At 38.1% G+C, this 11,637-nt stretch overlaps 1 protein-coding gene across 1 annotated transcript; it reads left to right on the top strand.

Moving 5' to 3' along the window:
- Positions 1–522: 522 nt before the first annotated feature.
- Positions 523–6,673, top strand: fastkd5 (FAST kinase domains 5). The gene is made up of 2 exons (XM_032568733.1): positions 523–619; positions 2,281–6,673. Exon 2 carries the CDS (start codon positions 2,293–2,295, stop codon positions 4,714–4,716), a length of 2,424 nt encoding a protein of 807 aa, XP_032424624.1. The 5' UTR covers positions 523–619; positions 2,281–2,292; the 3' UTR covers positions 4,717–6,673.
- Positions 6,674–11,637: the final 4,964 nt, after the last annotated feature.

Raw genomic sequence — 11,637 nt, 5'->3', positions numbered from 1 at the left:
CTTTTAATAAATAAATTTGAAAAAATCAGTAACATATGATGACTTTTACTTTATATTGATCAAAGCAGTTTAGCAGCATTTAGACTTGTATTCTAAAAGGAGTAACAAACTGAAAATAAAAGCATCCCCCATAAAAAAATATTAATTTAAGTTCAATAGATTTTTACAATTTTTAAGTTGCAAAACGCTAGTAAACTCAATATCAATATTTTTAGTTCACTTTTCCGAAATTGGATTTCTGTTTTCTGTTGTTTGAGCCTAACCGGTTGCCATAGGTCAAACGCTGTTCAGTTGAAAAGCAGAAGCTCTCCCCGTCCCATGAAGTGTTTTCTTTCACAATAAAAGAACATCGACACAAGAAGAAGTTCACTACAACTATTTCATTTTTAGAAATACATTTAGCCGATGACTATGTGACAAATAAATTGATCTACTTAGATCTAAAACATTATTGATTCCCATCGTGTGATTTACAACAGCTTGTCTTCTTTTATTTTGGAAATGAAATCCCCCGATTTCCGGCTTGACTGTAACTCGTCTCAAATGGTAAAATGTGTCTTCTGTGCACAGTTCCATGAGGTTTTACGGTGTTTTTCACAGCTGCATTGAAGAGTAGAGGGTGAGTTAAGAAAAGCCCTTATTACAAAATTAGATCATTTAAAGGTTGAGAATGTTGGCATGTTGGACTCAAAACAACTTTGTTAAAACAGAGTCAAAATGAACTTTGGTCCCCGAAACACAGCTTCTGTGTAAAAATCGGTTAGTATAGGCAGGGAAATGGAGAGCCTTACACACTTAAAAAAACAAAGTAAATGTGTGAGCATTTATTTGTGTTAACATACCTTTGTAGCGTAACTCAATTGTCACTAAAACGGCTTTTGTCGATAGTGGCAAGTAAAGCAATATAAATTATGCCACGGGCATTCATTTCTTTTGCTGAGTTGTCGTTACAGCTTTAATATGTTTAGTCAAAATAAAATGATTATTTATGGCACTGCCTAGCTGTGTAATGTAGTGTTTTCCTCAAAAATCTCTGTATTATGCTGTAAAATTAACTTCAGTAAATTTGTGGTGTTTTTTCTCAGACTGATTTTTAGCTTTTAGCTTGTTTTGTATTTGGGCAACAATATATACTGTCCAGTGGAAGTGTTTTTACCATCTTACTTTTCACCTTTTGTCATTTTACATCTTTAAGTTTTTATGTATTGTTGGGATCTTCTGTGACAGATCAATCCAAGGTTTTACTTATTTGTGAGGTGGATTAAAAACTATTTTGTGAACACAAATCTGAGAAATGTGACATGAATTTGTATTCAGTCAGGACTGAATACATCGACATCAGCTGCAACTTCAGTTCTTTTGGAGTATTTCTTTACCAGATTTGCACAGCTAGAGGCTAAATTCTTCATTGCAAAAAAGCTCAAGCTCATACAGGTAATATAGAAATCAACTGTGAATATAGATTTTTAAGTATTCAGATTTTAAGTTCAATTTAAAACTTTGAGTAGTAATACAGTTTAATCTACCAGTCTATTCTACTTTTGGCTGTAAGTTTTGGTTTATTGTCTTGCTGGAAGTTCATCCTTCTCTGCAAGTGCAATTATTTTGTTGCCACATATAGGTTTTCTTCCAATTTTTCCCCTTTCATTTGTTCCATCCATTTTACCATTTGACAGTGCTCAATTCTGAGCACTGTCCCATTTACTGTGGAAAGCATGAACGCGTCCTAGCTTGATGCTCCCACTAGCTGGTTTCGCTGGTGAGATTGTGTTTTCCGGATGATGTGCAGTGTTAGTTTCCCATTATGTATAACATCATGTATAAGGATGCAAACAATTAATCGACTTACAGTTAATTGTTGATTTATGGTTTATTAGATTTTTTAAATCTAATAAACAATTAGATGGTTAGATTAGCTAATTGATATGAAAATAGTTCATATTGATTCACTAGACCTTCCTTTAGTGTTGCAGTTTGGCCTCCACTCATTCTGAAAGTAATTGGTTGCATATAATTTTATTACAATACAAACAAACAAAAAACACCCCCAGAAATTTTCTTCCATTTCACAATAATGGACTACCTTGTATTAGTGTATCATGGGAAATCCTAATAAAATGTATTGCAAATTGTGGTGGTTATTATTAAACTCAACAAAGTTCAAGGGGTGCAAATACTTATGTAAGGTACTGCAAACCGCTCCAGTTTGAATGCTTTCTGTGCTTTTTTAACATTATAATCTCAAGTTGACTGGATTTTCATGTGTTCAAATTGTTTCAGCGTGGCACACTGATGGCCACTCGTGTGCTGTGTCGGCGGGTCTGCTCCCTCCCTGGCTGGAGAAGAAGTCTCACCCAAGGTCAACACAGTCACACCAAAACAAGGGAAGAGATAAGTGAACAGGAGGAAAGCAAGAATGTGTCGGATCACCTGGATGTTTCCTTCCAACGTGGATACAAACTGTATTACAATCCTTCGTCATATCATGTTACAAGGACCTCTGCTAATTCTCGCAGTCAGATGGATAGCTCTGAAGAGGAGCAGTTTTTCAGTGCTTCCTTTTGGCAGCAGAGCAACCACTACAGCGTGAGTTGCTCACGGCACCTCTCAAGCTCCAAAAACACACTTCTTGATTTAGCTCTAAACAGAGCATCTGAAACCGAAGCACCATCTGTGTCGTCCTACAACAGGAAGCCAGTCACACCAGATGTTAAAGTTGACACACGAGCCTTCCTTAAATGCAGACCAGAGTACGCTTTCCTGTCCCTTGACCTCACCCAGCGACCTCAACCAGTAGAATGGGTAGAATTGTTGCCACGACTTCAAAAAGTGTCTGTTTTAAGGGCCAGGATGAAGCCACCTGACGTGTTGCAGTTTCTCTTGGAGCTCAGCAAGTTGCACCCAGACAAGATGCCTCTGCTGCAAAGTGACCAGCGGTTTATCATGCTTCTCCGATATTCTGTAGAGCACCTCCGCCTCTTCTCTGAGCTACAGCTGCTGGAGGTGTTACAGTCGTTTGTGTGGTTGGAGATACCCTCGTCCCACACCATGCTCGAGGTGTACGAAGCCGAACTGAGCCGTCGGGCCAACCAGCTGACTCTACATCAGTTATTATTAGCTGCTGACTTGTGGCGCTGTATTGGGAGACAGGTGCCACAGTTCTTGCAATGTCTCTTTGAGTCAGTTCATCTTTATTTGGGACAAGTAGGAGTCCCTGAGCTGGTGCAGCTCCTTTACATAATAGGAGAAGGTAGGCACTGTCCAAAAGACTTAATCTGTCCTATAAAGCAACTTCTCATGCGTCATTTAGCACAAATGCATCCTGAGGAGGTTGGCACTGTTTGTCTGGGATTCTTTAAAGCCCAAACCTCTCTTCCAGCTGGAGCAGTGACTCGTATTGTTGATAAGGCACTCTCTGTTGTGACTGAGATGGGTGACTTTGCAATGGTCAATGTGTTGAAATACCTGCGTTTCAGCTATCTTTTTCACAGGTCATGGTTGGAAGCCATGGGAAGGGAAATTCCTCAACGGGCTCATCGGATGGGAGTCCAGGGCCTCATGCATGTGACTTTAACTTGTTCAGCTCTTCATTATCGTAATGATAGCATCCTGACTTCTATTGCAGAGAGAGTTCCCTCTCTTGTGCCACATTGCAGGAGTAAAGACTCAAGCAAACTTCTGTGGGCCTTTTCCACCTTAGGGTTCCTTCCAGCTCAGAGTCAGAGTTTGTATCCGAGCCTGACAGATGCCCTGAGGCAGAGGAAAGCAGAGTTCCAGCGATACCCTGAACACCTGCTGACTGGTCTTCTAGGTTTGGCTTTTGTTTCTCAATTTCCAGAGGATCTTGTTACGTTAGCTCTAAGTCCTGAGTTTGTCCACTTAGCACTGAGAAACTCCAAGCTAGAGCTGAAAAAAGATTTGTTCACCTTGGATGCAGCTGTGACTCTAGAGCTCCCTCAGTGGAAAGGCCCACGATTGAGTGGCGAACTCAGAGAAGAGGTGGCGGAAATGCTGTGGAAGTTTGCACAGTCGGATGTTTGCCTAAAATCAGAGGTTTTGGAGGCAGAATCGGCTCTTCAGGATCTTCTCGGTGGAGACAAATTTGTATGCAAAAGAATGATCATGCCGCACACTCGCTCCATCGATCTGGAAATACATCTGGACCCCAAAGGACAACCAATACCTGTGAACGTACTGTGCCCTAAGCAGAATCCCGCAATGGTTCCTTCTTCCCAAAGCTGGGAGAAAATAAACTCAGGAGTAACAATCACAGACAACCTTGTAGCACAATTAATAAAAGGCAAAAACTCAACTGAGCTTCCTCCAACAACTATAGCAGCTTCCTCAGTTGGAGAGACACCACGCCAAAGGTTACCACCTGACGAAGGTGGGAGAATGTTTGATTCAGTTCTAGATTTGACCAATGACATGATAGAAGCCCTCACCAAACCCAGCCGCAGTGACCGTACTCACCAGGACTCGGTTCGCCAAGGCATTAAAGACTCAGTCAAAATTGCTGTTCAGATTTCAAACAGGAACCACTACTGCATACAGTCACAGCAGCTGCTGGGGCTTCATGCCATGAAGAGACGACACTTGAAAATTGCGGGATACAGGGTGGTAGAACTGAGCCATTGGGAGTGGTCTTCAATGCTGAGGAAAAGCAGGGCAGAGAAACTGGCATATCTACACTGCAAAATCTATGACAGTCTGTAAGGTTTCAGAAACCTCTAGAAAATTCATGTTGAACAGTGTTGCAAAAATGTCCAGGGTCCTGTTGCATCCTAAAATCTTGAGTATGTGCAAAGTACAGAAACATCTACTAAGTAGATAATTTAGTTCTGTGTTTGTTTTGTATGTGCAATGGATTTTCAAACTGTATTCACGTCTAGAATGGCAGGTTGTTTGATTATTATACATTGGGACCATTAAAAACAATTAACTTTTTATACCTCTACTGTGACATAAATCCTGTACAAATCTTTAGCAAAAAAATGAGGAAAGAAATGTTAAAAGTAAAAGAGCTGTCTGATTTCCTAAGGGCAGATACCCTTAAGATAATAAAATGTAATGCCCATTTTAATTCAAAAACAGCATGTATTCTTTTTTTCATCGCAATCTTTTGCAAAAGTTATATTATGAATCCATCTTTTTGTGAACAGTCCTCGTTAGGTGGCACCCCATTAGGGCTGAAACGATTCCTTGAGTGAAGCTCAAGTGATTCAAGTACCTCGATTATCAAAATTTCTTGAGGAAAATTTATCTGCCTCGACGCTCCGTTCAGTCATGTTTTATTATTTAATGCACCGTGTTCTGGCCGGGTCATTATTTGCGTTCCAACGAAGACATTTTGAATAATGGCAACTTTGTATTAAAAGTGTCATGACACTTTATGACAACATTCATAAATATTCATGAAGATTTACTCATGTTCATGAAAAGTGTTATGTCATGTTTATGACGGTGTCATGACAGTCTTATTCACAACCCGTCAAATAAAGTGTTACCGAAGTAAGAAGACAACAATGCAAAATGCTTCAGGGTCACCCTACTTAACTAGAAAAAGTGAAGAAAAGGGAGACCTTGTTGAATAAAAGAGAAACTTTTATTTTTAAAGAGAAACTTTAAAAATGAAAGCAAGGGAAAGAAACATTTAACACAGATTTTGTATGCACATTTAAAGTTTTTGCATACAACTTTACCAGGGACACCAAAAATAGTGGAAGGAGCTTTAGCTTTCTCTTTGACTCATAGTCAGTATTTCTGACATTCCGTTAACTTCAATTGCTGGTGCAAAACGTGATTTACCAATACAATGCAAACGGGGCATTGCTTAAAATCTCATTGACAGTGTCTCTGCATACTAAGTGACAGTCTGGTCACAGCTCCACTGAACCTGGAAAATGCATTCTTTCACAGTAGAAAAGAACTGATCCTTTTGCTGCATTGACCTCCCTCAGCTTTTGGCAGATGACTTTAATCTGGAGGTCATCTGCCTGTCTGTCTTTTCCCACTCTGCCAAATGGAAATTTAGTACTTTGTAGTACTCCTTTCTCATGCATCGTTTTTGAGATGGAAAGAAAATACAGAAATAGATTTCTTCTTGAACTTTATGAAGACTTTACTTTTTGTATTTGTATAGCAGTTAAGTGCTACAATTGCTGAATAATTGTAGGTGACTCAGAAGATGTTTGTTGTTTTTTTTTAATAGAAAAAATAGCCAAGTCTGAAAGTGCTTTGAAACCATGATGAAGAGTAATGATTCACTTGATTCAGAATTTATGAGTATATTTTCAGAGTGTACTTGACAACTGAAATGATTTGCAGGTGCTGTTTTGTTTTTGTCCTCATTTCGAAGTTGTGATGAATCTCAGATAAAGAGCACATAGTTATGGTGGTCTCCCTAAATTTTATACCTTCTCCATTTCCCTTTGTGTCACTGACAGCGGTGCCTTTCATCAGCTTGTTGGCTGTTTTTATAATGTGGGAAAACAAAAGCAGCTTCAAGATTTCCTGTCGGAGACAAATGTCCAAAATAAAAATAAAAACAATGAGCAGGAAGAATTTGTTTTGACATTATTTACTGTCAGGCACAATTAGTTTCTTTAGAAATGGTAAAGGGAATCACCTGAGCTGAAACGAAAACCCCTTCTTAGAGCTGCTTGCACTGGAATTGATTGTCGAATTGTCTCTTTCTTCAAACTAATCAGAAAGTCTTATAAAGCACTTTTCACAAGAACACATAAAAGTGCTTTGAACAAATACAAACAAATAAGCACACCAAATAAATTAGCTAAACACGGCTAAGCTGAGGAGTTAGCCTTGTTTAGCTAACTCATCATCTAAACAATTGTGTAGATGAGTATGAGACACTGAAAGACAAAGATCCTAAGAGACATGTGTTCTAAAATACTGATGTATGTGTTAAAATAATGTCACAAATAGTAAAAATTCAGCAAAATAAAAAAAGAAATACAATGCAAATAAACCCTGGCCCTATGGATAGGCATCATGTGCCTATTGAAAGAAATCCAAGAACACACGTTGAAAGTGATTAACATCTGTCAGCATTGAAAAGTTTACAAAGTCATTTGTCCTTTGAACAACAAAGAGATACGTTATCCACAAATGGAGATTGAATAGTATTAAACCTTTTCAAATGCTACCAAATTTACCTCAAGCAATAACTTATCCAGGAAGTCACACAAGAACCTAGAACAACGCCTAAAGCGCTGTCAGGTTAACTTGATTTAGATAAGGTCAGTCTTCATGATTCACCAATAAGGTCATCTCATTTCCCTGCACAAAAACATTCTCATGATCCAAAGACTTAGGTAAATATTTAGTGGACAGAAAAAGAGATTTGTTTCAGACATCTTGCTGCAACTTATGGAATCAAATTCTGCTCTATAGCAGAAAATCTTTAGTAAATATCTCAGGCTCTTGGTACATAACCCTATTTGGATTAGGACAGCGATTCAAAGTACACCAACAAGTGTAACTCTAAAAAGCTTAGAAAGACCCCCAAAAATTCTGGTTTTGGAAAAGCTAGTCACAATCAATTAAGTCTGAGTGAAATATTGTGGTGCGAGCTTATGTGTGAGCCATATGGTTTATGTTTTTAGTCTTATCAAAATATATTTCTTGTAGTTGATTTGAGAGATATAATAAACAAGTGGGACTAACACCTTTAACAGGTCATTAAATGCTCCTTAAAATCAGTTCTAAAAATCCCTTAACCTTAAAAACACTTTAAGGTTAATGTGAGCCCTCTTTCCTGGCTTCATCTACAGTCAAGTGGCTAAAATAAGTTACTTCCTTATTATGTGCATCTTTAATCATAGTCCATATCTTTCTTGAATATATGTCTGTGTGCATAAAAGAGCAGTAGAAACTAGAAGTGGAGAAAAAAAAAATCAACTCCCCATCTGTCCTCATTTTGTGGGAAAGCTTGATAACCCCCAGGGGGTGCAGCAAAAGAGGCTTCGCAATTCCTCCTACCTAATCAGGATGAAAGAGCAGAAATCTTGGTTGGTTTGATGTGCTATGACCGAATGCTGCCAGCAGAGGGAGATGTTTACCTAGAGAACGTCACCTTGTGTCTCATATTATAGCTTAATGATTGCTTGTGTAGTTCACATTAGTTTGCTTTGTAGCATGTTCACCACTGCTACGAAGCTTATCTGCTGTTATTCAGTTTTAGCTTTAGGATAACACACTGAAAGAAAATGGACACATTTTTGTGTGAAAAATATGTTTACAACTATGATTAATTGCAACACTAATCAAAGTTAAAACAGGAACATACTCAAGGGCACGAGGTGCATTTTGATAAGGTTGAAGGAAGCCAGTAAATAACTCTGATATTCTTCACAGATCTGAGGAACTACAAAAGAGAAGTCAAATTTGAACACTTTCAAGTCAGTGCCTCCCCTGCAGCTACAAATTTCACAGTTCTGGCTTTGCAGAAAGCATGCTTTTGAAGTTGAGAAGATTTAATTTCTCATTTGGCATCATCATTCTTTGGATTCAACTGCAACTCATTGCATTGTCGAACGTGTTATCTGTCAAAAAAAGATGTTTGTGTTTTCGGGTTGATGTTGCAGACAAAGCTCAGTGAAAACAGTCTTTCTGTAGCAGAACAACAATTTGCAAAATTCGTAAGAGAGTAATTCTCAAACTTTTTATTACAATTATCACCTCAGGAAATCATAAGGTTTCCAAGTTCCACCATATTTAAAGTCCATATGTCGCTTGTACCAAAGCACAAATGGAACTTTTTATGGTTTTCTTTAGTAATCTCACCAATCTTTCACAAAGATCCGATGTGTGCAGTGCAATACAAATAGTTGTCTTCTCTATAATAGTAACATTTGTGCTGTAAACATGCTATACTTGAGCTTTAGGTTTCTGCAGCTCCTCCAATGTTAACATGACTTATGTTCAAAAGCCTGTGATATTGTTTTATGACCTAACGCTGCTCTAAACATCTCCACAACTTTATTCCTGCTGGGTTTGTCACATTCTTTGGGATGGATTTTATCTTGGAGTAAAGAGTAAAATTTGTAAAATATATTTTTAAATCATTTATCATTTTCTTTCCTAAACAATCCCTAGTCCCATAGCTATAAAAGCCATGTCATATGCATACCTAAACAATCCAAAATGATTCTCTTGGATCTGAAATCCATTGGCATAAGCAAAGAATCTTAATGCTGATAAGACTAAAAAAAAGACAAGAATACAAACTTGTTTATTATATTCTCAGTAATATAATAAACAAGAAGGTAAACACTCTCATATTTGCTTCTGTTTCAAAGATAAACAGAAACAAATGTTTAACTTTCTGTAAATAGCATTAAAAAAAGGTGAATTATTATTGAACTCATTATCAGCCTTTTTTCTCCCAATCATGACCAGTAATTTACCGGTTAATACAGGAGTCACTTGTGAAGTGAATGCTCTCTCAGTAATCCCCATCTTATTTGCATTTCAATTCTTCTGCTTTTCTCTGGCCTGAAGCTAATCCATCGCAGCCTGAATGTCCCCTGTAAGCCGACATCAACAGTTCTTTAGTCATCTCAACGCAAGGACTTCTACTTTCTGTCCGGTGTTATTCATTACTGTGTTGGATAAACAGACACATCCCAATGTGCATGTCCCTGTCAGCTTCACTGAAAAAAAAAGTAATAAGAAATAAGTAAATTGGCTAATGCTCCCAAAATTAGGGGATTGGATGTGGACTTATGAGGTATTTCACATTTTCCACATGTTGAGCTTGTGTTTTTTTTTTTGTTTTGCTTTTCTTTTCTCAGTGCCCCTTTCTTTCCGAAATACCCAGCGGCATTCAGTGTGAGTGTGGATCCTCGCCTTTAAGATTCTAACCACACAGACAGAGCTTAAGCAACTGCTCTGGGGGAAATGACTGATAGGGAGCCTTCCCATTCAGCCCTTGTTTTAGCTGGTATTGATAGACTTGAAGGAAACTTAACTTCAGGCTCTAGTACTTGGTTTATCATTTGTCAGGGGATAAACCGCTTTGCCTCAGGAGCTCAGTGGATTTGTTCTGAACCGGATTATTACTGTATCATTTGTCCTAATAAAAACAAAGGAGAACGTTATTTTTATTGACTGCTGTTCACACTCACAAAAAAAAAAATAACCGTTACTCCAGCTACATTTTAGCTACTTAAAAATACTTTCACATCTTGAGGTTTATCATCATGTTGAAGCCATAAATTTCAATTTATTTTTGCAGGATTTTTTTTTGTGACACGCCAACAAAAAATACAGAATAATTGGGAAGTTGAAGGAAAACGACAAATTCAATTTTATTTAAAAATCTGAGGTGTTCATTAGTATGCAGTCCCCTTTACTCTGATACCCTTAAATTAAATCCAGGGCAACCAGCAGCATTCAGAATTCAACTAATAAGTAAATCGATTCCACCTTTGCGTAAATGAAAACTATAAATTTACTAACACACCCCGTCCGAGCGTGATCTCATGCCAAGCAATGAGAGGATTAATCAGAGAAGCAGGGAAGAGACTTGTGGCATCTCTGGAGGAGTTGCAGAGATTCACTTTTACTCTTGCATCTCACAGGTCTGGCCTGTTTTTCTACATATTAATGATTTAGATCAAAGAAGATACATTTATTAAAATGGTCCAGTCAAAGTTTTGACCTAAATGTAGTAGATGATCTGTGGAAAGAGCTGGCAACTGACATATATGGATTGGTTGTGCACCATTTTACTGAGCTTGAGTGTTTTTGCAAGAAATTTGCAAGTGTCTTAGTTTCTGGATTTGCAAACTAGTCGAGACAAAGCACACAAAACTTGGCCCATTTACTGCAGTAGTTCTAGAAAGCCACTCAACAACATTGTTAGACACTTTTAGTGTAATTATACTTTTAGTAGTAATTATATGATATAATTTTACTTCAATTGGGCAATTATATACAGGCCTTTAATAAAAAATGCTTTTAAAATACATCAACTTCTGCAGTTGGGATGCAACAAAATATGAAAGAGCTCAAGGGCTGTGAATTATTTTAGAGAAACTGCATCCTCTTGTGTGATAGCTGCAGTTTTGACCCACGAAGAAATCCATCACAACTTGAAGGAGCATCAAAAAAAACCACAGTAGCAGCTTTACAATCTAGTTTAAAAGTTCACCAGAAGTTGCCTTTGCAAAGAGGGAGCCACAATAACCAAAAGCATATGTTGTCATAATTAGAATGTCCCCTCAATCGCACAACAGGGACTATTTTTAGCAAGCTGCTAATAGACAAACATACTGAGAGCAACAGCTCTGTGTTTCCAATCTAATTAGCATTATGTGTCCTCCTCTCTGTGTGAGATATTTTCAAATTGACACTTGTGCAGGCGGGAGTGTTGCATAACGACAATGCTGTCCCTGTACACTCATCACTTGGTCCCACAGATCATTACAGCTCAGAATAGGACTGATGGAACATGGAGAAACGAAATGACACTGAACAGCACTATCACTGCACTCTGCTGTGGCTTTCAGACAAGGGTCATGCCTTTGCAACAATGCCTAATCATGAACATTCTCGGGGCAGATCGAAAGGGATTTCAAGGTCAGTTCGGGTGTGTTGCACAGAGAGCTCTGC

This window comes from Xiphophorus hellerii, chromosome 7 (assembly GCF_003331165.1).
Source record: "Xiphophorus hellerii strain 12219 chromosome 7, Xiphophorus_hellerii-4.1, whole genome shotgun sequence".
Taxonomy (NCBI): Eukaryota; Metazoa; Chordata; class Actinopteri; order Cyprinodontiformes; family Poeciliidae; genus Xiphophorus; species Xiphophorus hellerii.
This window is presented reverse-complemented; position numbering and strand designations above follow the sequence as displayed.